The 26,988-nt window shown below is 47.8% G+C and overlaps 6 protein-coding genes across 6 annotated transcripts; 3 read left to right on the forward strand and 3 right to left on the reverse strand.

Annotated features, from left to right (window-relative positions):
• Positions 1 to 5,774: 5,774 nt before the first annotated feature.
• Positions 5,775 to 9,356, forward strand: H6S33_003580 (uncharacterized protein; the record flags this gene model as incomplete). Its single annotated transcript, XM_044834937.1, has 1 exon — positions 5,775 to 9,356. One exon carries the CDS (start codon positions 5,775 to 5,777, stop codon positions 9,354 to 9,356), a length of 3,582 nt encoding a protein of 1,193 aa, XP_044691941.1.
• A 985-nt stretch (positions 9,357 to 10,341) lies between these two features.
• On the forward strand, positions 10,342 to 11,160 carry H6S33_003581 (uncharacterized protein; the record flags this gene model as incomplete). The annotated part of the gene is made up of 1 exon (XM_044834938.1): positions 10,342 to 11,160. The coding sequence occupies one exon, from the start codon at positions 10,342 to 10,344 to the stop codon at positions 11,158 to 11,160; it is 819 nt and encodes a 272-aa protein (XP_044691942.1).
• Positions 11,161 to 11,930: 770 nt separating this feature from the next.
• Positions 11,931 to 12,383, forward strand: H6S33_003582 (uncharacterized protein; the record flags this gene model as incomplete). The annotated part of the gene is made up of 1 exon (XM_044834939.1): positions 11,931 to 12,383. The coding sequence occupies one exon, from the start codon at positions 11,931 to 11,933 to the stop codon at positions 12,381 to 12,383; it is 453 nt and encodes a 150-aa protein (XP_044691943.1).
• A 443-nt stretch (positions 12,384 to 12,826) lies between these two features.
• On the reverse strand, positions 12,827 to 15,088 carry H6S33_003583 (uncharacterized protein; the record flags this gene model as incomplete). The annotated part of the gene is made up of 1 exon (XM_044834941.1): positions 12,827 to 15,088. The coding sequence occupies one exon, from the start codon at positions 15,086 to 15,088 to the stop codon at positions 12,827 to 12,829; it is 2,262 nt and encodes a 753-aa protein (XP_044691944.1).
• A 4,109-nt stretch (positions 15,089 to 19,197) lies between these two features.
• On the reverse strand, positions 19,198 to 22,680 carry H6S33_003584 (uncharacterized protein; the record flags this gene model as incomplete). Its single annotated transcript, XM_044834942.1, has 1 exon — positions 19,198 to 22,680. One exon carries the CDS (start codon positions 22,678 to 22,680, stop codon positions 19,198 to 19,200), a length of 3,483 nt encoding a protein of 1,160 aa, XP_044691945.1.
• Positions 22,681 to 22,754: 74 nt separating this feature from the next.
• On the reverse strand, positions 22,755 to 23,981 carry H6S33_003585 (uncharacterized protein; the record flags this gene model as incomplete). The annotated part of the gene is made up of 1 exon (XM_044834943.1): positions 22,755 to 23,981. One exon carries the CDS (start codon positions 23,979 to 23,981, stop codon positions 22,755 to 22,757), a length of 1,227 nt encoding a protein of 408 aa, XP_044691946.1.
• Between the last annotated feature and the right edge of the window lie 3,007 nt (positions 23,982 to 26,988).

The following is a 26,988-nucleotide window of genomic DNA, read 5'->3' on the forward strand; positions in this document are numbered from 1 at the left end:
AAACCCTCGATAATTGCCTAGTAATGGGAGACTTCAACTGCCACCATCAAATGTGGTATGGAGTAACCTCATATGAATACAGGAACAACATTCGAGCAGACCGCGCCAACGGTGCACGGCTAAAACAATGGATAACCTGACAGAAACTGACCCTCCTGAATAAACCAGGAGTCTATACGCACTTCCCTAGAGATAGAGGGAAAAGGCCCACAATCATCGACCTGACATTTGTAAAAGGCCCAGTACTTGACCACAACCTACGATGGAGCACTGAACCCTATGGAGTGGGCTCAGACCACGGGAAAACCTCTGTCCATCTACACTTGGAAAAACCACCCTTTGTACCAAGACGAATGTGGCAACAAACAGACTGGAAGCTATTGGATAACCACATATCAAATCTTTCCCTCCCTGCAGAAGCATGGGAAACCAAGGAACATACGGAACAAACTGTCGAATTCTTCCTAGAACTGGTCAAGTCAATAATCAATATAGTAACGCCACTCTCGAAGGAGGGGGTAAGAGCCAACTCCTGGTGGTCAGACGAAATGAAACAAATGAAGGCAAGGGTAAACTCGGCAGAGAGGAAGTGTTACGGGCATGCCAAGTATTTACGGGAGTGAGAGAAAGGCTAGTAGATACCCCAATACCCTCTGTACGCTAATATCAACTCTTGACCACACTCGCGGAGTGTGGTGCGACCAAATTACGACCAAAAACCCAGAGTCATAAAAAACACGTTTTCGACCCCAATAATAACCCCCGGAGCGTCAAACCGCCGGAGGGGAGTGTTTTGGTACCGGTGGATATATGAGGGACAGCTGGAATCAATCGGATCGAAGATCGGACCCCTCGGAGCGAATCGGCGCAAGCTGCCAGCCGACCGAGTACCTATCGGCGGTACCTGTGGGCATGAGAGGACTCTGCTATGTGGGAAAGCGATGTGGGAAGAGGCCTGAGTAGGTAGCCTTGCCGTCCGAGACCTCCGAATAGCCGACGCTGACGATTATCCACCAGACGGCCGATGGGGAAGAAACATCGACAGGGAAACGTGCATTAGAGTGGATAAAAAGGTTGAGGGGTTTTAGCGGCTTTAGGAGTTTGGGTTACGGACTTAGGAGTTAAATGTTCTTGGTTGTTTTTCAGGGTCTCGGGTAGGCCCCGAGTGTATTCTGTATTATTAGTAGACTGGGTCCTCGAGACATAAGCGAGGGATATAAATACTGTGTCATTCACTGACTAGCCAAACCATCATCGGCGAAATCAGAGTCTTAACAATATAAATCGTTGATACGCGAGTTACAACTTTATTTGAATATACTTTTGGAATTACTTTACTCTATCGTGACTTCGAACTCTACCTGAACTATTACGTCGAAGACGGTCGAATACTATACGCTAACTCTAGTGAATCTTTGTTGATAACGTAGCTCGCGGGGCCCGTATCGGATCAAGGAGAATCATACTCGACGTTGACTGAAGAGACCTTGGAGACTTCTACCTTTGTAGCTGTTAGCCGAACTCTGAGCTCTGCGTAGTGTACTCATGTGATCTGGTACGCATCCCTCACAGGAAGGCGAGAAATACGAGGAAACCCAACCACGTGGAGGAGCACCGGAAGGCATGCAGAGAATGGACAGTCATGATCCGGAAGGCAAAAGCGGACCAGCGGGAAAAGACGATGAATGAAGCGAAAGGTAGTGAGGTCTGGAGGATCCTAAATGCAGGAAGGAGAAGAGACACAATCATACCAACCATACAAGGTGAAGAAACGTTTGCGGGGAAATGCCAAGCTCCAAGAGCCCAACTCTTCCCCACAAAATGGACGTCCCCCGACCACCCCCCCCTAAACATTAGACCCCCCTCTTTTCATCTTCGCAACACTTTTGACATAGTCATCCCCGAAGAACTCAAAAAAGCAATTGACTCCTGCCCAGTGCACTCGGCGACCGGCCCGGATGGCATTCCCTATACCTTCATCAAAGCAATAATCAAGGCAAACACAACTCTGATCCAAGACATGTTCTCCGCTATGCTTCGGCACGGAGTACACCCAGCGGAATGGAAAATAGCAAAATGCATCCCGATCCCAAAACCCGGCAAAGCAAACTATCACGAAGCAAAAGCCTACCGGCCCATATCCCTTCTACAATGCTTCAGCAAAATCCTGGAGAAAATAGTGGCTCAGAGACTCTGCACCTCCGGGGAAATCTTAGGCATACTTACCGCGAATCAATTCGGGGGGAGACCAACCATCTCAGCAATCGACACCCTCTTAAGAACCCTAACACCAATACAACAAAACCTACTACTGAAAAACAGCACCGGAGTCACCCTGCGGGACAGACCAGTGATCCTAACCAACGATATCCAGGGAGCATTTAACTGTGTAGACCACCTACTCCTCGCAGAAATCATGCACCAGCAAAAATTCCCCACCTATCTGACAGAATGGTGCAAGGAATTCAACACCGGCTGTAACGGAGCCATTTCAACTGTCTGGTGTATGAGTACACACAGGGCCCGGTTACATGCTGAGAGTTATTGTTAGAAGCCAGTTGCACGGTGATATGCAAGTACCGGCAGTGTGGTTAGCTACCAGCTGTTAGAGTAACTACATTCCGGGCGCTAGGAAGGGGATCTATTCATGGGAGCAATGACTGACGAGTCTATGCCTCGCCAGTGACTAGAAGACCGGCCAGAGTGAAGCTCTGATTGCCCGGTGATCCTCTATATCCTCCGAGCATTGTAAGTCCGCTGAAGGGCAGGGACTATGCTAGGGAAGTCTACAATAAGCGAAAGCTTTACAGCAATGATTAAGCTTACACCTGAGCGGCAGCTCATTCATGCAGGTCCTCGGTTGTGTGGCAACCAAGACTGCAGGTGTTACAAAGGCTTTGACTAAGGGTGGTTGCCTTGGGTATCGGAAACACCTGCTAACGCCTAGAGAAAAGCGGGGTAGCGGTGGTATTGTTTCCGGTACTGAGGGAAGGCCCACCGGAACTTAGTAAAGGAGTTAGGAGCAGAGAACAGAGGCCTTCGGAGTATAAGTACTCAGGTTCATTCCCGCCCTTCAGTCCGAATTCTCTCCAGTCTTCATCAGAAAGAAAAACCAAGTTCTTATCGGTAGCAGAGCCCTTAAAGATTATTGAGTTCTAGCGATAGTATCTTTGAATAATCTGCAACCTGATTGTCTATCTTGCACGGCCGTCTCTATTCTACTTTAGTCTATACCTCTTAGAAAGGACCCCCGTTACAGATAATCTTTACGGCTCAAGTCACCTTCAGATTATTCTTCCTCTATACAAAATGTCCGCCCTCTCGGCTCCAGATGCACTCCTTCAGATTGAATGGCAGCCGGTGCCCCTCCAGCTGGATGCCACCGGGCAGACACAGCTTGTCAAAAAACCCAGGACCGCTCTACAGACCTACATTCCCGGCTGTGAGCCTGCCTGGCAGGATACCGACGAGATTTCCGTCCAACAGTTCTTCACAGAGCTCCAGACCTACCTCCAACACAGCCTGCAGAATCAGTTGACCCGGGGCAGTCAGGCCCTACTCATTGTACAAGAGCGCCAGGCAGCACAGAATGCTCTGATGGCAGAGGCTCTTGAGTACATGAGGAGGGAGGTCAACTCGGTTCAGGAAGAACTTCGGAAGTATGTGGAGAGGGATGAGCTGAATGCCGATGCCATGGAGATTGAGTGGACAAACCCGGCTACTCCACCAGACTTTGTTGCCGAGATACAGAGAGCCCTTGATGAAGGAAGACTGGTGGTGGGTAGACCAGCAACTCCGGCACCAAATCCAGGCTCTAGGTCCTCGTCCAGGGCAGCCACCAGAACAATGCAGCGGAAGACCAGTCCCTTCGCAGCATTTCCGGTCCGATCCACTAGGAGAGTTATCCCTATTGTGCAGCCAGCGGTGGGGGCTTCACCCTTACCACCTAGCCGCTTCGGTGGAACACATCCACTCCTTGGAGGAGCCGACCGATCCTTTGACTATGAAGGAGAGTTCTTCTCAGGTGCAGGCCGAGGACCTCCCAGCCCGCTAGCCAGGAACCCAGGAAGGTTCACCATGTCTGGGGCCGCTCAACCAGCAGCAACCTCTCCACTGGCCAGCAACCCGGCACCAGTAGCACCTGTGGCCCCTTCTGCTGCGGCCGCTGCTCCCCCTCCAGCCAATGCGCAGGGTGGAAGCGGTGGGAACCAGAACCCTCCACCTCCTGCGGCCCGCGCTCCTGCTCCTGGAGATTCAGACAGTTCTGACAGCTCAGACTCGGAACCAGAAGGAGGTAACAGGAGAGAATGGTGGAGATACCTTAAGAAGAAGTTGGAGAAGCAACAGAAGAACCTGTTGGCAATGATGTCCCAGCAGTATCAACCTCCGGCTACCTCCCACCCTTCTACTTCCACCAGAGCCCGAGAACCAAAGGCACCACCACCATCAAAGTTCCAAGGCAAGGCGGAGCAAGTGGAAACCTTCATCCGGCAATGTGAGAATGTGTTCTCCATTGAGAGCCTGTCATTTACCTCTGAGGAGGTTAAGATCCGATATGCAGGCAACTTGATGGAAGGGGAGGCAGCGATCCGATGGTATGAGGCATACCACAATTCAATTGATCAAGCCTCCGCCAACCGCCTTGCTGGAGTACCGGTGCAGTTGGATCAGAGATGGAAGCACTGGGATTCCTTTGTGGATGCTTTTAGAGCTGCCTTCGGAGAAGCCATCTCCAGAGATGATGCTGTAGCCCAATGGAATACCCTCACCCACACAGCTCGAGGAGGAATAGACCTCTTCCTGAATACTATTATTCAGCTGATGTGGAAGACTGGCTATGAGGGTCAGTTGGTGGATGATAAGATCCATAACTCCCTCCTCCCGGACCTAGGCATGAGTTGGGCTCTTTTCAACCCCAAGCCAAAGTCCTTGATGGAGCGGATAGCTGCTCTAAGAGAGTTAGGGCATACCCATGAGAGGTACCAAGGGATGGCAGCTGAGAAAGCGCACCCTCGGACCAAGAAAGATCCTCCCGCTCAGAAGGACCAGCAGCCTAAGAGGAAAAGAGAAGCTGCGAGCTCCTCCGGACCTCAGAAGACTCCAGGACCTAAAGACAAAGCGGTGGAACTGAAGGGTATCCCGGGGGATATTCTAGAAGAAAGAAGGAAAGCAGAAGTATGTTTGAAGGTATGACCTTCCGGTACTCCCTATTGGTAGAGTGCATAGACTGACTTGTGCAATAGTGCGGCAAGTCCAGACACAAATGGACCGATTGTTGGTCCAAGGAACCTACTGTTGTCCGAGTGGCAGCAGTGAGAGTACAAAAGCGGAAAAGAGGGAATGGCAAGTCCAACTCTCAGAAGAAGGCTAAAGTGGCTGCTGTAGTAGCAGAAGATCCACTTGTTGTACTCCCGGAGGTTACAGAAGATTTTGTTTTTCAGCCTGAGCAAGACTCGGACAATGAAATCATCTGGTAGAAAAGTGTCTGTTTGGGTCTATGTTTACTAGTTTTCTTTTATATGGGTTTTGGTTTCTATGTTTCTTTTGAATAAATTATGATTGTGTTTCCGCCTATTTGATTGCTACAAGCACTCTGAGGATGGGTTTAAGACCCGAAACAGCTGGTCTGTCAGTGCTCTACCAAAGTTATATTTGCTACCAAGACACTTCCAAACCGCTGCTAAAAAGACTACTACACAATACATCTGCTATATTACCGCTTGGGAATAGAACCAAAGGATCTCTGATCTTAGTAGTGCCCGAAGCTATTAGCTATGTTGAAAAGACAAAGAGAAACAAGTTCAGAACCTGCTGTTAAGCAAAGAAGGTTGGAACAGAGGCTTCCCTCCTTACCAGTACATGGAAAAAGACCTATACTGAAGGCAGGACTGTCATGGACGGTCAAAGGAAAGGATGAAGGCGCCCAAGGGTCTTTCCTGTTTGACACCGGTTGTACAGGAGCTATCCTCAACCAGAGTTTTGTCAGGAAACATGGAATTCCCTTAGTGCGGCGGGATCAACCTCTGACAATGTTTGATGCTCAAGGAGATGTCATGATGGGAGGAGGCGAGTCTTACACTCACCCGGTCCGTATGACTATGGGAGATCATAAAGAGACACTCCGATGGGAGGTGGCCACACTGGAAGAAGGAATGACCGGTTACCTGCCAATTAGTTGGGCTAGGAAGCATAACCCGGACATTAATTGGGAACTCAACACCATGAGCTGGAGGAGTGACTACTGTAAGCAGAATTGTCTCCCAGCGGCCACCAAGATTGAACTGATCTCTCCATACCAAATGTTGGAAGAAGAAGAGACAGTCTATCAACTAGTTGGTTCAGTATGGCATGATGAGGACGGAGGTGATATTGCTGAGAAAATACACCACCTATACCGGGATTGGGCTGATGTGTTCAGTCAAGAGAAGATTGAGGAAATGCCGCCGCATTCCCATAATGATTTAAAGATCAAACTCTTGCCTGGGACCGCTCCCCCATTTGGCCCGCTGTACCCATGTTCCGCTCCAGAATTGAAGGCCCTCCGAGAGTACCTGGACAAAGAATTGTCTTCAGGAAAGATCTCTAGATCTAATAGCCCCGCTGCGGCGCCCATACTGTTTATTCCTAAGAAAGATGGGACATTGCGGATTTGTGTGGACTACAGAGGATTGAACAAGGTCACTGTCAAAGACAAGTACCCGCTGCCTATCATGAGTGAGCTCAGAGACAGGTTGTTCAAGGCCAAGATCTTCACAAAGATAGACCTGAAGAACGGCTTCAATCTGATCAGGATAGCTGAAGGTGATGAGTGGAAAACCGCTTTCAGAACTCGCTATGGACTGTATCAGTATAATGTGATGCCGTTTGGTCTTTGCAATGCTCCCTCCGCTTTCCAAGCCATGATCAATGATGTGCTGAAGGAACTACTGGATGAAGGAGTGGTTGTCTATATCGACGATATCCTCATCTACTCAGAGACTGAGAAAGAGCATGAGCTACTGGTCAAGAAGGTCTTACAGAAGCTAAGGGAAGCTAAGCTCTGTGCCTCGATCAGTAAGACATCCTTCCATGTCCGAGAAGTAGAGTACCTAGGCTATCACATCTCGGAAAAGGGAGTGTCTATGTCAGAAGACAAGGTGGAGGCAGTTAAGGAATGGCCAATCCCTGAGAATATCAAGGCAGTACAGGCATTCCTCGGATTTGCAAACTTCTATCGCCGCTTCATTGAAGGCTTCAGTAAGGTTTGCAAGCCATTAACTGACCTCCTGCAAAAAGATAAGAAATGGTATTGGACGGCAGTACATGAGCAGGCCTTTGAAGAACTCAAGAGGCTGTTCACAACTGCTCCAATCCTCCTTCATTTTGACCCTAGTAGGAGAACGGTGGTCGAGACAGATGCCAGTGATTTTGCCAAGGGAGCGGTGCTCTCTCAGTATGGGAATGATGGGAAGCTACATCCGGTGGCATTCTATTCTAAGAAGTTCTCCCCTGCTGAGATCAACTATGACATTCACGATAAGGAAATGGGAGCTATTGTAGCCTCTTTCCGGGAATGGGAACACATGCTCAAATCTTGTGAGCAAGAGATCACGGTTTTCACAGACCACAAGAACTTGGAGTACTTTAATTCTACCAAGGTTCTCACTAGGCGGCAAGCTAGATGGTCTGAAGACCTCGCAGGCTACAATTTTAAAGTTGTCTACAGACCGGGAGAAAAGAATGGCAAGACTGATGTGCTATCTAGGCGCTGGGATCACCGCCTTGGAGAGGGAGGTGAAACTCTGCAGCCGGAGCCACAGATCTTTTTTAGGCCAGGTCAATTGGTTTTGGATCCTGCAAAGCTAGCGGCTGTCAGAGTGAATCAATTGCAGAACACATTCTTGGAGCGTCTATATGCGGCCGCTAAAGAGGATAGTTTCTGGCAGGAACTGCACCGCTCCCTGGTTGAAAGGAAACCAAATTTGGATCAGAACTTGTCGGTTAAGAACGGTCTCATCTTCTACAAGAATAGATGGTACATCCCCAAAGACAAGAAGCTTCAGATGGAAATACTGTCCGATACCCATGACTCTAAGGTGGCTGGTCATTTTGGCCAATTTAAGACATTAGAGCGGGTGAAAAACAACTTCTTTTGGCCCAACATGGATAAGGATGTTGAGGAATATGTCCGGAGCTGTGACAGCTGCCAGAGGAATAAGACCTCAAGACACAAGAAGTTTGGTATGCTCCAACCGTTGGAGATACCCTATCGGCCATGGACTTCCATCTCTATGGACTTTATTGTGGGATTACCGGAATCTAGTGGGTTTACAAAGATCTGGGTAATAGTGGACCGCTTTTCGAAAATGGCACACTACATCCCTCTTCCTACCCTCAATAAAACGGAAGATTTGGCTAAGTTGTTCTTAAAGGAAGTTTGGAGACTCCATGGTTTACCTGATGACATAGTCTCGGACAGAGATAGCAGGTTCATCTCTCACTTTTGGCAATCTCTCATGAGTCTCCTCAATGTGAAGCTGAAGATGTCCACATCTTTCCACCCCCAAACGGACGGTCAAACAGAAAGAGTTAATCAGACCCTGGAACATTACTTGCGGAGTTATTGTTCATATCAACAGGATGACTGGGCAGAACTCTTGCCTTTGGCAGAGTATGCTTATAACTCGGCGGTCTCTGAGTCTACCAAAGTATCGGCTTTTTATGCCAACTATGGATATGAACCCAGGACCAACTGGCCGGCCCCAAGGGAAGGAGTAGAATGGAACAATCCAGCAAGCGAGGTTATGATATCTCAATGGGAATCTATCTGGCAGGCTATGAACGCCAGCTTGGGTAAAGCTAGATTAAGGATGGCCCGGTGGTATGATGCTCATGCCCTGGCACCACCTGAAATCAAGCCCGGAGATGAAGTTATGTTGGACCGACGCAATGTGCAAACAAAGCGGCCTTTGGGAAAACTGGATCAGAAGAAGATGGGACCCTTTAAGGTCTTAGAAGCTATTGGTACCCGTGCCTACAAGCTCTCTCTTCCCCCCCAGATGGGAATCCACCCGGTCTTTCATGTCTCTCTCCTAGAACCCTACAGAGCACCGGTAGATCCTGAGAGAAGAGTTCCCCCACCGGAACCCGAAGAGGTTGAGGGAGAACAGAACTGGGTTGTCCGAGAGGTAGCTGATAGCCGGGTCAATAAGAAGAGAAGACGAGTGGAATACCTAGTGCTGTGGGAAGGTTATGAAAACGAGGATGCTACATGGGAACCTTGGGAGCATCTCAAGAAGAGTGCTGAAGAAGCCCTTCGGGATTTCCATATGAGGTATCCTAAGAAACCCAAAGACAAGCGGATTGTTGGGGTGTAGACTATTTTCCTTTCGGGTTTTCATTTTCCTTGCATATCACGAAGTTTCTTGTCATATAGAACGAATGGTAATAGAATGGTTATAGATCTCGGAGACCAAGATCCTGGAAGAGGGGAGTGGTGTAACGGAGCCATTTCAACTGTCTGGTGTATGAGTACACACAGGGCCCGGTTACATGCTGAGAGTTATTGTTAGAAGCCAGTTGCACGGTGATATGCAAGTACCGGCAGTGTGGTTAGCTACCAGCTGTTAGAGTAACTACATTCCGGGCGCTAGGAAGGGGATCTATTCATGGGAGCAATGACTGACGAGTCTATGCCTCGCCAGTGACTAGAAGACCGGCCAGAGTGAAGCTCTGATTGCCCGGTGATCCTCTATATCCTCCGAGCATTGTAAGTCCGCTGAAGGGCAGGGACTATGCTAGGGAAGTCTACAATAAGCGAAAGCTTTACAGCAATGATTAAGCTTACACCTGAGCGGCAGCTCATTCATGCAGGTCCTCGGTTGTGTGGCAACCAAGACTGCAGGTGTTACAAAGGCTTTGACTAAGGGTGGTTGCCTTGGGTATCGGAAACACCTGCTAACGCCTAGAGAAAAGCGGGGTAGCGGTGGTATTGTTTCCGGTACTGAGGGAAGGCCCACCGGAACTTAGTAAAGGAGTTAGGAGCAGAGAACAGAGGCCTTCGGAGTATAAGTACTCAGGTTCATTCCCGCCCTTCAGTCCGAATTCTCTCCAGTCTTCATCAGAAAGAAAAACCAAGTTCTTATCGGTAGCAGAGCCCTTAAAGATTATTGAGTTCTAGCGATAGTATCTTTGAATAATCTGCAACCTGATTGTCTATCTTGCACGGCCGTCTCTATTCTACTTTAGTCTATACCTCTTAGAAAGGACCCCCGTTACACCGGCAGAAAACTACAATTCCAATTTAACCATGAACTAGAGGAACCACAGCCCTACGAATCTGGAGTACCGCAAGGCAGCCCCATGTCTCCGGTACTATTTATGATCTATGCCGGAGTAATTCTGGACCCAACAAGCAGCCCGAAAGAGATGGACACCACATATATCGATGATGATGCGCTGGTGCAAATATCCAAAACACCAGGCTTCATAATCAAAAGAATGGAGGAACGTATGAGAGAAAGACTAATAAAAGCCGAGCCACTCCAAATTAAATACGATCCGGATAAATCTGACCTGATCTTCTTCTGCCCCACCACATCATCCATAGAACAACCACGACTTCCAGTCAAAATCAACAACACCACTACATACCCCAAGGAGAGGCTGAAATATATAGGAGTCTGGATAGATCCGACCCTCTCCTTCTGGCCCCATATCGAAGCAGCGATCGCAAAAGGCCTGAAAGCCCTACACCAAATCCGAAACACTGCCCGCCTCCCGGGCATAACTGTTAAGACAGTCCAGCACCTAGTAACGCAAGGCTTCCTTCCAAGTCTGCTTTACGGATCTGAGGCTTGGTGGACTGGCGCAGACCACATTATAAGATCCCTTGAACCACTATACAACGAAGCCGCCCGGGTCATTACAGGCCTACCACGATGGACCAAGAAAACTAAACTCCTCCGAGAAGCAGGCCTACCCCCCCTAGAACACCTCCTGACATATCGCTCAAGAAAGTATGGAACCAGAATACTCTGCACCGAGGCAACCCACCCCAACAATGAATCCCTGATCGAGCTCCTCCCACACGGAGAAACGAATATCAAAGGGACAGGACTGCACCGAATTGCCTCCCTGTTTGTAACGGGGGTCCTTTCTAAGAGAAATAGATTTGCATAGAATAGAGACGGCCGTGCAAGATAGACAATCAGGTTGCAGATTATTCAAAGATACTATCGCTAGAACTCAATAATCTTTAAGGGCTCTGCTACCGATAAGAACTTGGTTTTCTTTCTGATGAAGACTGGAGAGAATAGGACTGAAGGGCGAGAATGAACCTGAGTACTTATACTCCGAAGGTCTCTATTCTCTGCTCCTAACTCCTTACTAAGTTCTGGTGGGCCTCCCCTCAGTACCGGAAACAATACCACCGCTACCCCGCTTTTCTCTAAGCGTCAGCAGGTGTTTCCGATACCTCAAGGCAACCACCCTTAGTCAAAGCCTTTGTAACACCTGCAGCCTTGGTTGCCACACAACCGAGGACCTGCAGAAATGAGCTGCCGCTCAGGTGTAAGCTTAATCATTGCTGTAGAGCTTTCGCTTATTGTAGACTTCCCTAGCATAGTCCCTGCCCTTCGGCGGACTTACAATGCTCAGAGGATACAGTGGATCACCGGACAATCAGAGCTTCACTCTGGCCGGTCTTCTAGACACTGGCGAGGCATAGACTCGTCAGTCATTGCTCCCATGAATAGATCCCCTTCCTAGCGCCCGGAATGTAGTTACTCTAACAGCCGGTAGCTAACCACACTGCCGGTACTTGCATATCATTGTGCGACTGGCTTCTAACAATAACTCTCAGCATGTAACCGGGCCCTGTGTGTACTCATACACCAGACAGTTGAAATGGCTCCGCTACACTCTTACTCCCATACCAAACTCCCGGAAATATGAGAGATAAGTGGAACCAAAACAAACTACTACCCGACCACCTGTTAGAAGAATGGAATACACAACCAATACCTAACTACCACCACCGGGGGGAATTCCGCCCCCCTCCCAAAATTGCGAAACTTACCCTTACAGAAGCAAAAAAGGTATTTCGAATTCGATGTCAAACCACCCGAATCGACAAACATGCAGTGCATACAGACCCCGAACCATGCCAGTGTGGTATGGAAAACTCAGCGAAACACGCACTTATGGAATGCCCAGCGTGGGCTCGAATCCGCGCCCCTCTGATAGAGAAAATCCCCGGAGCGATGACCTGGGAAAACTGGATGTTCACAAACCTGAATACGGACCTCATCCTACAATTTGCAAAGAAATCTCAACTCTCGAAATGGTACGAGCCGGTGGAGGCGGAGGCGGACCTGGAAGAGGGGATGGAAGAAAATGATTAGAGGCGGGACTAGGAAGGGTAGTTTCCTTTTACCTTTTATTTTTGTTTATTTCTTGTTCTTTTTGATGGATCCAGCGCTCAAGTCCGCTGAGATATGTTAATTCTCCTTGTTATTGGGTTTTTCTGGTTGCGTATTGCTCTTGGATTTCCTTGTCTTTGTTCGTGTTCGTTTTGTTTTGCTTTGTTCTTGGTTTATTCTTGTTCGGTGTTTTCTCTTTCGTTTTGTTCGGTTCGGTTTTGTTTTAGGCGGTTGGTTCGGCATGCGATAAGTCTTGTACTTCAAAGCAATATAAGTTTCTTCTTCTTCTTCTGTATTTATTCCACGAATACTATTCTTTGTCCGCACTACATCATAGGGCTCCAACCGGTTTATGATACCAGGTAGAGCCATCCCATAGTCCATACTCAAAGTATACCTTTACGTCTATGTCCACGTCTACGTCACTACCTAGGTTGTGTTCCTTGGCACCACAGTCTATCGCCTATAGTCCCCGTGATAAGTAGCCCGTCTTTCTCAGCAATATCCTTCAGTTCCCCCAGCTTCTCCCCTTGCTCAACTCTCTCTCTCATTCCTACCCATGTCGGGTCTCCCGATGCCGCCTGCCTGACATGATCCAGAAAATTCTTAGACCAGTCAATCACCCCCTTGGAGGCAAGCGACACCGCTGATACCACAAACTCTTCCTCCGCCAACTGCCCGGGCTTAAAGAACCTGTCTATCGGCTGTTTTCCAAGCGTGCCTCCCCCTTCAGGACGGTACTCCGGCCGTCGCGATAGTGCATCTGCCTTCCCATTTTTGGTTCCCGGGCGGTAAATGATCTTGAAGTCAAATTCCGCCAAAGACTCAGCCCACCTTGCCTGTCGTCGGTTAAGAACCTTCGTTGTAGAGAAGTACTCTAAGTTATTATGATCCGTATAGACAAGGACCGTTCGGCTAGGTCCTTCGAGGTAGTGCCGCCATTGCTTCAAGGCTGACACAATCCGTAGCATTTCCTTATCCCAGACGTCGTAGTTGAGTTCCGCTGGGTTAAGCTTTCGAGAATAAAAGGCAACAGGGTGAGTCTTTCCATCAATAACCTGGGATAGAATTGCGGCGATAGCAAAATCACTTGCGTCCGTTTCCACGATTGTCTGACGATCTGGAGAGAAGTGTACCAAGATCGGCGCAGACGTAAACAGGGTTTTGAGTTTTTCGAAGGCTACTTGGGCCGTCATAGACCAGACAAAGTTCTTAGCATCACCCCTGAGACAATCGGTAATGGGTTTACAGACCCTGGAGAAATTGTGGATAAACCTTCTGTAGAAGTTGGCAAAGCCCATGAAGATCTGTACTTCCTTAACGCTGCACGGGGCTTGCCAATTCGTAACAGACATGACCTTATCCAGTGCCATGGTGACGCCTGCTGGGGCAAGGATATATCCGAGAAACTCGATTTCGGTGAGATCGAAGAACGATTTCTTCGGGTTGGCGACTAGATTGTATTCTTGTAGCCTACTAAGGACTTTGCCGACCAACTCTCTGTGCTCCTCTCGAGACTTGCTATATATTAGGATATCATCAAGGTATACTACTACACCTTGATCCAAGAATTCCCTCAGCGCATCATTCATCATGTTCTGGAAGGTCGCCGGCGCGTTTGCCAGCCCAAAAGGCATGACGAGGTACTCAAACTGTCCATACCACGTACGGAATGCTGTCTTCCACTCGTCGCCGTCTTTGATCCTGATGAGGTTGTAACCTTCCTTGAGGTCAATCTTCGAGAAGATAACCGCGCCTGCTACTCGATCTCGTAGCTCGTCCATAAGCGGTAGAGGATACCTGTTCTTGATAGATACGCGGTTAAGTCCACGGTAGTCAACGCAAAGTCGCAGACTACCGTCCTTCTTCTTCACAAATAGGATTGGGGCTCCTGCTGGGGATTTGCTCGGCCTAATCTTTCCCAATCGCAACATTCTGTCCAGGTACTCTCGAAGCACCTTCAGTTCGACTTCGGATAGGGAGTAGATGGGTCCCCATGGGGGCTGCTTTCCTGGTTCGAGATCTATCGCATGGTCGTAAGATCGATGCGGTGGTAACTTGTCTGCCTCCGATGGTAGAAAGACTTTAAGGAACTTATGGAGCCAAGAGGGAAGAGTTTCGCGGAGGTTGACCGATTCATCTTCCAATAGACAGATGTTACCGATGAATTGGGCCTCCGGATCGTCCAGTACACCCTCGTCCATCTCTATTTGAGGTTCCTTGTCAGTGAAGCAGCGACTCTTGCAGTTCTCACCATCGTAGGAAACTTCCCCATTTGCCCCTAGTACCAGCTTGTGTTCTTTCAACCACCAGTTCGGTAATATTGCATCGATGCCAAATGGGAGAGGGGCGATCTCGAATGATAACTGTGTCTGATGCCCCCTTGACATTATAATTAATGGTTGTGTAAAGGCGTGTCCCGTGCCCTTCAGAACTTCTCCCGTAGATCCAAATACCCGGGCCGGGACATCTCGTTTCACCTTCGGGACCTCAAAACTATCAACAAAAACGGCAGACAAAACAGGACCAGTCGCTCCAGTATCCAACAACACCTTACAAGGTAAACATTTTTCCGCAAAACAAAGGAACTGATTAACGATAGGTCGAGGACCGTGAATGGGTTCCTCCAATATTTTCTGTTTTTTCTCCGGTTGGGACGCTCTCCCTTCCTGCCTTTTTCTTTTCATATTTTTTTTGTTGTTTTCCGTCAGTGATAACATAGCAATCTGGGGATACCCCTGACCTGACTCATCAGAGTCCCCTTCTAAAAATCCATATCGAAATCCATCTCAGATTCCGATCCGCGTTCTTGTACAAACGCTTGCCCACTGGTGTACTCCGCAGCAGCCGTAGCAGCCGGCTTTCTAGGACGGTGCCTCATTCGCTTTCTCTGAGGTTGGGGTTCCGGTGGTTCCATATCGTGGTCGCCATCGTCATCGCGGGTATGCTTACGGGAGAAAGAGGAGATAGATGCACTACTGTTAGCATCTGAACGACACCATTTCCAAAGATAACCCTTTCGGCCACATCGCACGCAGACACCATCGGTCTTTCGCTGGTCTCGGACCGGCTGTGGAACTCCCTTGATGGCTTCGTCGTAGTCGTGGTATATTGGCTTATTCCCCGACTTGTTCTTGCTGGTGCTCTTCTTATCTTGCCCTTTTTCCTTCTCCTCAGTCTGAGCCCTCCCCTTGATCTTAAACCCCTTTTCCTTCTGCCGCGAGTTCCCACCATTATTCGACTCCCTTCCTCTCGACTCCGCTTTCCCCAACATCTTCATCTGCTCTTGATAAGCCTCGTGAGCCTTGCCGGCTCGTTCCAACTGTTGAATGTACTCGGAGTCGTCATCGGTTGGATCGAAGCGAGAGTGGCGCTCTCGAATTTCATTTGGTAGCCCTTGGAGCAGGGCGGCGTGGTAGGATGCCCCTTTCATCTGAGCATGCTGGTTCATGATCTCCATCCTTGTCAGGTAGTCCCCGATGTTAGCAGAGTACTTAAACTGCTACATCTTCATCGCGTTTTCCATAGCCTCCTGAGTGCTTAGGAAACGTTTCCTGACTTCCTGACGGAACCGAGCCCAAGTGGCGTAGTCTGCACCGGCCGGGCCCAACATTTTGATCTCGATGTATTCCATGAACCATTCCTTTGCCAACCCACACGTATATGTCCTAGCGAACAGGACCTTGTTCCTGTCCGTTCGGAACTTCTTTGGCTTCTGCTCGAAGTAGATCTCGCACTCCATGAGCCAATGCCGCAGGTTATGCTTCCGGGCATTCTCGAACTCGAAGGGTATTTTGGCGAGCGAATCTACCATATCCTCGTCTTCGGGCGGCGCCGAATTCCGGTTCCCGCCTCGGTTCCTTCTCCAATTCTTCCGACCGTGCGACCATTCGCTGTTATCGTCGTCATCGTCGTCGGAAGGTTCTGGGTCTCCCCCAAGGTTTCCTCTCGGTGGGTTCTGGGGAGGTTGATTTCCACCATTCCCTCCCACTGGAGCAGCTTCTACCGGTCGCCTGCCACTATTTCCCTGTACTGGGCCGGCGTCCTCCGGTTGTCTGCCTCCATTTCCTCCAACTGGACTAGCTTCTTCTGGTTGCTTGCCGTTCCCTGATGTTTGGGGGCCAGCATTTTGGGGGTTCTTGCCATTGCCAACAGGAACAGTTCGGGGTGCATTAGGGTCTAAGGGAGCACTAGCCACGGAAGGGGCTACTGACAGATGTTGTCGCAGTAGTTCCTCCATCTCAGCTATCCGTTGGTTCCTTATCTCGTCGGACTGCTTGAATTGCGCAAACATAGCCCGTTGTTCCCCTTTTTCCTGCTCCCGCTCTTCTCGTACCATCCTCAGTTGTCGCTCCGCTTCCAACAGTTGGTTCTGTGTAATCCGATGGTTACGATCCAGAACCTCGTGGTCGGCGGCTCGTGTTGCTTCGTGTACTTGTTGGACATGGGAGACGAGCTCGAAGAGCGATTCGAGATGTTGTTTTTGGGCAATGGCTTCTTGCCGTGCTTTCTTGTCCAGAATTTGCCCACTTCCTTGAACTTGTTCCTGGAGGTTTTGTAGCTGCTGCCAAATGGCCTGTCCAGCTGAACCAAGATACCTCATTTGTGCCTCATGGGTATCTAAAAACTCCTGCATATTCCTCACGAACTGGGCTTGAGCAGAGCGTTTACTCGATTGCCTAGTTTGTGTAGAGGGTCCTCCCGTAAGTAGAGGATCTGTGCTAGCAGCCCTCGATATTACCATAGAATCTTCCCCTCCGGCCTCCTCAGTTACGGCCGAGGTATCAATAAAATAATTATCCCTTCGGGTAGTCATTGTAATAGGGGATAATGATGATAGTTCTTCTTTTTGAGGTGACTTCGTTACTCCAAGTGAACTTGTGAGTAACAATATACTGTGAGGGATGCGTACCAGACCACAAGAGTACACTACGCAGAGCTCAGAGTTCGGCTAACAGCTACAAAGGTAGAAGTCTCCAAGGTCTCTTCAGTCAACGTCGAGTATGATTCTCCTTGATTCGATACGGGCCCCGCGAGCTACGTTATCAGCAAAGATTCACTAGAGTTAGCGTGTGATGTTCGACCGTCTTCGACGTAATAGTTCAGGTAGAGTTCGAAGTCACAATAGAGTAAAGTAATTCAGAAAGTATAGTCAAAATAAAGTTGTAACTCGCGTATCAACGATTTATATTGTTAAGACTCTGATTTCGCCGATGATAGTTTGGCTAGTCAGTGAATGACACAGTATTTATATCCCTCGCTTATGTCTCGAGGACCCAATCTACTAATAATACAGAATACACTCGGGGCCTACCCAAGACCCTGAAAAACAACCAAGAACTTTTAACTCCTAAGTCCGTAACCCAAACTCCTAAATTATCACGGGGACGATAGGCGATAGACTGTGGTGCCAAGGAATACAACCTCGGTAGTGACGTAGACGTGGACGTAAACGTAAAGGTATACTTTGACTATGGACTATGGGGTGGCTCTACCTGGTATGATAAACCGGTTGGAGCCCTGTGACGTAGTGCGAACAAAGAATAGTATTCGTGGAATAAATACAGAGGTTGCGTAAGGAAGAAAGAGAAGAAGGAAAACAGACAAAAGCACAAGACAACGCCCCCTTATATATCCATCCATAATCCAATGATGACTAATACCTTCGCATAACAGAAACCCAAAGAACATAACAGAAATCCCCATTACAAATCCTAATTCCACTGCACGATACCTCCTTCCCTCATCCCAGTTCATCACCTAGCCGAAATACGTAGCTGCCGTTACTGTGAGGGATGCGTACCAGACCACAAGAGTACACTACGCAGAGCTCAGAGTTCGGCTAACAGCTACAAAGGTAGAAGTCTCCAAGGTCTCTTCAGTCAACGTCGAGTATGATTCTCCTTGATTCGATACGGGCCCCGCGAGCTACGTTATCAACAAAGATTCACTAGAGTTAGCGTGTGATGTTCGACCGTCTTCGACGTAATAGTTCAGGTAGAGTTCGAAGTCACGATAGAGTAAAGTAATTCCAAAAGTCTAGTCAAATAAAGTTGTAACTCGCGTATCAACGATTTATATTGTTAAGACTCTGATTTCGCCGATGATGGTTTGGCTAGTCAGTGAATGACACAGTATTTATATCCCTCGCTTATGTCTCGAGGACCCAGTCTACTAATAATACAGAATACACTCGGGGCCTGACCGAGACCCTGAAAAACAACCAAGAACATTTAACTCCTAAGTCCGTAACCCAAACTCCTAAATCCGCTGAAACCCCTCAACCTATTTATCCACTCTAATGCACGTTTCCCTGTCGATGTTTCTTCTCCATCGGCCGTCTGGTGGATAATCGTCAGCGTCGGCTATTCGGAGGTCTCGGCCGGCAAGGCTACCTACTCAGGCCTCTTCCCACATCGCTTTCCCACATAGCAGAGTCCTCTCATGCCCACAGGTACCGCCGACAGGTACTCGGTCGGCTGGTAGCTTGCGCCGATTCGCTCCGAGTGATCCGATCTTCGATCCGATTGCTTCCAGCTGTCCCTCATATATCCACCGGTACCAAAACACTCCCCTCCGGCGGTTTGACGCTCCGGGGTTTATTATTGGGGTCGAAAACGTGTTTTTTATGACTCTGGGTTTTTTGGTCGTAATTTGGTCGCACCACACTCCGCGAGTGTGGTCAAGAGTTGATATTAGCGTACAGAGGGTATTGGGGTATCTACTAGCCTTTCTCTCACTCCCGTAAATGCTTGGCATGCCCGTAACAGTTACAGACCACGCCCCCCTCTAAGGCCTACCTCCTGGTAGGCTTAGGCTTCTCTGGATAACGCTCATGGAATCGTCTAACGATTTCAGGTGAATGCTCAAGGTCCGATAGTGGTTGCCAGGAGGCTTCATCATATCCTTTATATCGTACCAAGTATTCAAACCTTCCTCTTCGTTTCCTCGAATCCAAAATATCTTCGACTTCCCATTCTTCTTCTCCTTCGATCTCAACCGGAGGTGGTGGTAACTGTTGTTGTCCCGGTAAAGGATCATTCGCATCAGGTGACAGTAGTGAAACATGAAATACTGGGTGAACTTTCATTGACCGGGGAAGTTCCAACTCGTAGGCGTAGGGATTAACAATGCGCTTAACACTATAAGGTCCAATACGTTTCCAATCGAATTTCTTGGAAGGTCGTTTGGTTAGAATATGACGAGTCGATAGGAAAATTTTATCTCCTAAATGGTATCGAGGAGCTGGAATTCGATTCCTATTGGCTGATTCTTCTTGTATCCTTTGCGCCCGGAACATCTCTTCTCTTAAGAAATCCACCACATCCTTCATTTCCTTTGCAATACGATTCGCTTGATCCTCCGCCGTCGTTCGACCATGTTCCAAAGGGCCAAAAGTCATCCTTGGATTTCTTCCTGAATTGGCGTAGAACGGGGAGACCTTTGTTGTTTCGGAGGCATGATTGTTTGTCGCAAATTCAGCCATTGGTAACATTCGAGCCCAATCATCTTGTTGATAAGAAACATAGCTTCGGAGATATTGTTCCATTATAGCATTAATCCTCTCCGTTTGTCCATCTGTTTGGGGGTGAAATGCAGTAGAGAATTTTGGTGAGATTTCTAACCGGTCACAAAGCGATTTCCAAAATTCCGCAACGAACTGTGTTCCTCGATCAGATATAATGGTCTCAGGTAATCCATGTAGCTTCCAAACGTTATTGATATATAACCTTGCTACTTCCTTCGAATCCACCTCTTTAGTCGTTGATATAAAATGTCGCATTTTGGTTAATCTATCCACCACAACCAAAATTGCATTATATCCATCGCTCTCAGGGAGATCAGTAACAAAATCCATTGATATATCCAGCCACGGTCCCTCAGGTATCGACATAGGTCGGAGCACTCCATGAGGCGCATTGCGTGGTGCCTTACTACGGGTACACACATTGCAATTCCTAACGTATTGGTCGACATATCTTCGCATTTGTGGCCAGTAATATTCTCGATTTAGAAGTCCCAATGTCTTAGCTCTACCCGGATGTCCTGCGGATGGTTTATCATGATATTCTTTCAAAAGCCTTAGTCGAAGGTCATTGTCGTCTGGTACATATAGCACGCCTCGATAAAGTAACCGACCGTTATTATCTTCCGTACATTCGGCAAGCGAAATCTTATTCGAGTGGCGAACACCGTTCCGGAGCATATTGAGGACCTTGTTTGGGAAACTATCCATTTGGTAAGCTTTTGAAAATAACTCCTCTACAGTGGACGCTCCTTCAGCGGATTCATTTGACAAAGAACCCGCGAACAAACTTAGCTTGATATCCAAATTTTTCCGCTTCAGAATCACTTGACTCTGATGCGTCAACCGTTCATCCCCCTCTTTAGGTAGGTCACCTGACCTCCTAGTTAATGCATCTGGTTTTGTTCCTTGTTTTCCTGGCCGAAATTGTATAACGAAATCGAAACGTGAAAGGAATTCGGACCAACGGGCTTGTCGACGGTTTAACAATTTTGTTGTCATAAAATATTCAAGATTCCGATGGTCGCTAAGAACTTCAATTGGGAATTGAGCTCCCTCCAGGTGATGTCGCCATTCTTCGAAGCATCGTATAATTGCTAAAAGTTCTTTGTCATAAATTTCGTAATTGCACTCTGCAGGAGAATGTTTCTTGGAAAAGAAAGCGACTGGATGTAGAATTCCTTCATTGTCACGTTGAGATAGGATTCCTGCTGAAACATAGTCAGATGCATCGGTTTCTATTACGATTTTTCGATCCGGATTAAAGTGAGCTAGTATCGGTGCCGTTGTAAACATCTTTTTTAAAGTCTGAAATGCTTCCTCCCTTTCATTCGTCCATTCAAATTTAATATTTTTCTTTGTCAAGGCTGTAAGCGGAGCAACAATTTTCGAATATCCCAAAATAAACCGTCGATAAAAATTTGCAAATCCTAGGAATACTTGAACATCGAGAAGGTTTGTCGGTGTAGTCCATTCCAAAACATCAATAACTTTCTTTGGATCCATTCTATTCCCATTCGGAGTAAGGATTAAACCAAGATATTTTGTTTCCTGAACCATAAATTCACATTTGTCAGGTTTAAGGTGAACATGATTTTCATCAAGTACCTTTAGAACCTTTTGAATATGTTCTTTATGTTCTGATAGGGTCTCGGAATAGATAAGGATATCGTCTAAGTATGCCGTTACGAATTGATCAAGGTAGGGACGTAGAATATCATTGATCCAATGTTGAAATGTAGCAGGGGCATTAGCTAATCCAAACGGCATTACTGTATATTCGAAATGTCCATATCGAGTCCGGAATGCTGTTTTCCATTCGTCTCCCTCCGCTACCCTGATTTGATTATATCCCCATCGTAAATCCAACTTGGTATAGTATTGTGATCTTGACAGCTTAGCCAGGGTTTCTTTTAACAATGGTAATGGATATCGATTTTTGATTGTAATCGCATTTAGACCTCGATAATCAACACAAAGTCGAAGGGTTCCATCGCTTTTCTTTACGAATAATATAGGTGCTCCCGCTGGTGATTCACTAGCCCGAATAAATCCTTTGGGTAAATTTTCATCAAGGTACTCCCGTAGTGCCTTTAACTCGATTTGAGACAATCCATATATAGGTCCGTATGGTGGCCGCTTGCCTTCTTCCAATACTATCTCGATGTCATGGGATGGTCGATGTGGTGGGAGAATTGAAGCATCGTATTCTTTGAACATATGGAGACGATGGTGAAATTCCTTCGGTACTAATTGTTCAATATTGACAGTGGATTTTTCAGTTGCTGAAACGATGACCGTATGGTGTTCCGGTAAGGGAATCGAGATGCCATGAACAATAACTGCAGTTCCACTGAGTGAACAGTATTGACAACAGCTTCGAGAGTCAAACACAAGTAGGTTTTCTTTTGGTCGAATCGTAACATCATGTCGTCGCATCCAAGGTATCCCCATCACAATCGGATAATGTCCTAACTTCGTTACAAAACATGGCGCGATCTCCCGATGACCATGAATGTCTAGCGAGACTTCGACAATATGGGTAATTTTTCCTGACTTAATAGGCCTTCCATCTATAACGTCTACATGGCGGGGTATTTTGAGGGGGGTCATTGTAAGATTATTGTGGCGTGCAAAAGATTCATCAATAAAAGCGTATCCTGATGCTCCGGTATCAATAAGAGCGTAGGTAGGTATGAAAGAATTTTTATTCTGTGAAATCGAACAAGTTACTACAAGTTGATTTCCATCCATTTCCTCCTCTGATACCGAAAAACCAGAAATACACATCCTAGAAAAATCCTTAAACGGTCCCTGGGCTAAGCCACTTAGTGCAGGGACAAATCTTTTGCCGACTCGTTATCGCTTCCATCATTTTCTTCCACTGTCAACGCTGCTCCTCTCATCACAGGCCTCCTTGGTTGATTTCCAGTTGTCCTCGCTTGGGGGCAATCCCTAACCATATGTCCAACACCTCCGCAATAAAAACATCGGCCCTCAACTAAGCGGGCATTTCTTTCAGTAGGGGAGGGGCGACGACGCCCTCCAGATAGATCCATTGGTACATCACCCCCCGGGCGGGATGAGGGATGACTTTCAGTAACAGGTGCATTGGCGACTGGGGCGGCAGCGCGGGGAGCAGAAACAGGACTTGCTGGTGAAGGACGAGGGGCCGGAGTAGTAGTAGTCCAAGGTTTTTTACTTCCTCGCTTAGCTTCTGCCGCTCGGCGACGATTATCCAACCGTTGCAGAAGTGTCGCACAAGCATTTACCGTTGCAGGAGTGTCATGGTGTATCATTGATTCATCGAGTTCCGCATTAATACCTTCCATCAAAGCCTCAATCCGAGAGACTTCATCCATACCCGACTCAGCAGCATACCGTTGAAACTCAGCAAAATAATCGGCGAACGTTCGATTTCGTTGACGGATATTCCTAAGACTTCTCCTAGCCGTACGCATCCGATCGGGATCCCCGAAAGCAGTATCCAGAACCTCATAAAATCGTAGCATAGAGGGTAAAGCAATACCTTCTTCGCCAACATATTGTAAAAACTGATTGGCGGCAACGCCTTCCAGTCTGCTGAATGCATAGGATAGTTTAGACTGTAAAGTGGGATAGCGATCGGCATTTCCCAATAACTTAATCTTCATTTGTTGCTTAAACAGGTGTAGTCTTTCTCGATCACGATCCCCCTTAAATACTTCAGGATCTGGGAGCTTCTCCGACCGATAGGTAGTATCTGTAACGGGTGGTACTGGGGGTGCAGGTGGTAAATTGTCTTCGTTGGGTGCTTGCACAGGGGCGACAGCCTCAACAGGAGCCTGTTGAGCTCGGGCAGCAGCAAGATCTTGCTCAAACCTTCTCCTCGCCCTCTCGGCCTCCGCTTCTACCTCCTGTAAATCCGTTGCATATTGAGCAAGACCATGTTGGCACTGTTGGAGAAGCGCATAGGCTTCGGTTCCAACAGTATCATCGACTCGTGGATGCGCTTGAAAAAGGGCTTGGAGACTATCGCTGAGTTGTTGATAATCAATAGGTGCATGTTCCGACATTGTAAACTATGGTGTTGTATTGGTTGGCGATAGAGGACGCAACCTACGTATCACGGGGACGATAGGCGATAGACTGTAGTGCCAAGGAATACAACCTCGGTAGTGACGTAGACGTGGACGTGAACGTAAAGGTATACTTTGACTATGGACTATGGGGTGGCTCTACCTGGTATGATAAACCGGTTGGAGCCCTGTGACGTAGTGCGAACAAAGAATAGTATTCGTGGAATAAATACAGAAGAAGAAGAAGAAGAAACTTATATTGCTTTGAAGTACAAGACTTATCGCACGCCGACCCAACCGCCTAAAACACAAACCGAACAACAAAAGGAAAAGGAAACAACAAACGCAACAAACGCAAACAAACAAACAAGAACAAAAAGCGAACACGATCGAACACAAGCAAAGGTAAGGAAATTCCAGAACGACACTCAACCAGAAACAACCTATCGACAAGGAGAAATAACATATCTCAGCGAACTCGGGCGCTGGATCCATCAAAACAAATTAAAACCAAAGTTTAAAAAGGTAAAAGGAAACCACCCTTCCTAATCCCGTCCCTAATCATTTCCTTCCATCCCCTCTTCTAGGTCCACCTCCGCTTCCGCCGACTCGTACCACTCCGAGAGTTGAGAATTTTTTGCAAATTGTAAGATAAGGTCCGTTTTCAAGTTTGTAAACATCCAGTTCTCCCAGGTCATCGCTCCGGGGATCTTTTCTATCAAAGGGGCGCGAATTCGAGCCCACGCTGGGCATTCCATAAGTGTGTGTTTCGCTGAGTTTTCCATACCACACTGGCATGGTTCGGGGTCTGTATATACCGCGTGTTTATCGATTCGGGTAGTTTGGCACCGGATTCGAAAAACTTTTTTCGCCTCCGTTAGGGTGAGTTTCGCAATCTTGGAAGGGGGGCGGAACTCCCCCCGGTGATGGTAGTCCGGTATTGGTTGTGTATTCCATTCTTCCAACAGGTGGTCGCGTAGTAGTTTGTTTTGATTCCACTTGTCTCTCGCATTTCCGGGGGTTTGATATGGGAGTAGGAGGGAAGCGATTCGGTGTAGACCTGTCCCTTTGATGTTTGCTTCTCTGTATGGGAGGAGCTCGATTAGGGATTCGTTGTTAGGGTGGGTTGCCTCGGTGCAGAGTATTCTGGTTCCGTACTTTCTTGAGCGATACGTTAGGAGGTGTTCTAGGGGGGGTAGTCCTGCTTCTCGGAGGAGTTTAGCTCTCTTGGTCCATCGAGGTAGGCCCGTGATGATCCGGGCAGCTTCGTTGTATAGTGGTTCGAGCGATCTAATGATGTGGTCCGCACCAGTCCACCAAGCCTCAGATCCATAGAGTAGGCTTGGAAGGAAGCCTTGTGTTATTAGGTGATGAACTGTCTTGACTGTTATCCCTGGCAGACGGGCGGTGTTTCGGATTTGGTGGAGGGCTTTTAGGCCTTTTGCGATTGCTGCTTCGATATGGGGCCGGAAGGAGAGGGTCGGATCTATCCAGACTCCTACGTATTTCAGCCTTTCCTTGGGATATATATTGATGTTATTAACCTTGACTGGGAGTCGTGGTTGTTGTGTGGATGATGTAGTGGGCCGGAAGAAGATCAGATCGGATTTATCCGGGTCGTATTTAATTTGGAGTGGCTCAGCTTTAATTAGTCTTTCTCTCATACGTTCCTCCATTCTCTTGATTGTGAAGCCTGGTGTTTTGGATATTTGCACCAGCGCATCGTCATCAATGTAAGTTGTGTCCATCTCCTTTGGGCCGCTAGTTGGGTCCAGAATTACTCCAGCATAGATCATGAATAGTACCGGAGACATGGGGCTACCTTGCGGGACTCCGGAATCATAGGGCTGTGGTTCCTCTAGTTCATGGTTGAATTGGAATTGTAGTTTTCTGCCGGTATTAAATTCCTTGCACCATTCTGTCAGGTAGGTGGGGAATTTTTGTTGATGCATGATTTCTGCGAGGAGTAGGTGGTCGACACAATTGAATGCTCCTTGGATGTCATTGGTTAGGATCGCTGGTCTATCTCGCCGGGCGATTCCGGTGCTGTTTTTCAGTAGTAGGTTTTGTTGTATTGGTGTCAAGGTTCTCAGGAGGGCGTCGATTGCCGAGATGGTTGGTCTTCCTCCGAATTGGTTTGCTGAGAGTGTGCCTAGGATTTCTCCAGCGGTGCAGAGTCTTTGGGCCACTATCTTCTCCAGGATTTTGCTAAAGCATTGTAGAAGGGATATGGGCCGGTAGGCTTTTGCTTCATAATAATTTGCTTTACCGGGTTTCGGGATCGGGATACACTTAGCTACTTTCCATTCCGCTGGGTGTACGCCGTGCCGGAGCATAGCGGAGAACATGTCTTGGATTAGAGTTGTGTTTGCTTTGACTATTGCTTTAATAAAGGTATAGGGGATGCCATCCGGGCCGGTCGCCGAATGCGCTGGACAGGAGTCGATTGCTTTGTTAAGTTCTTCGGGGGTGACTATGTCGAAGGTGTTGCTAAGGTCAAAAGAGGGGGGTCTAATGTTCAAGGGGGGATGGTCGGGGGACGTCCGTTTCGAGGGGAAAAGTTGGGCTCTTAGAGCTTGACACTTCCCCGCGAACGTTTCTTCACCTTGTATGGTTGGTATGATTGTGTCTCGTCTCCTTCCCGCGGTTAGGATTCTCCAGACTTCACTACCTTTCGCCTCGTTCATCGTCTTTTCCCTCTGGTCCGCTTTCGCTTTCCGGATCATGACTGTCCATTCTCTGCAAGCCTTCCGGTGTTCCTCCACGTGATTGGGTTTCCCTGTATTCCTCGCCTTTCTTTCTGCTGTATTTACCCTTGCCTTCATTTGTTTCATCTCATCTGACCACCAGGAGTTGGCTCTTATCCCCTCCTTCGAGAGTGGTGTTACTATGCTGACTGTTGACCTGACCAGTTCTAGGAAGAAATCGACAGTTTGTTCCGTATGTTCCTTGGTTTCCCATGCCTCTGCAGGGATGGAGATGTTTGACATATGGTTTTCCAATA

Source organism: Morchella sextelata, assembly GCF_020137385.1.
Source record: "Morchella sextelata strain SCLS chromosome Unknown scls_15, whole genome shotgun sequence".
NCBI lineage: Eukaryota > Fungi > Ascomycota > Pezizomycetes > Pezizales > Morchellaceae > Morchella > Morchella sextelata.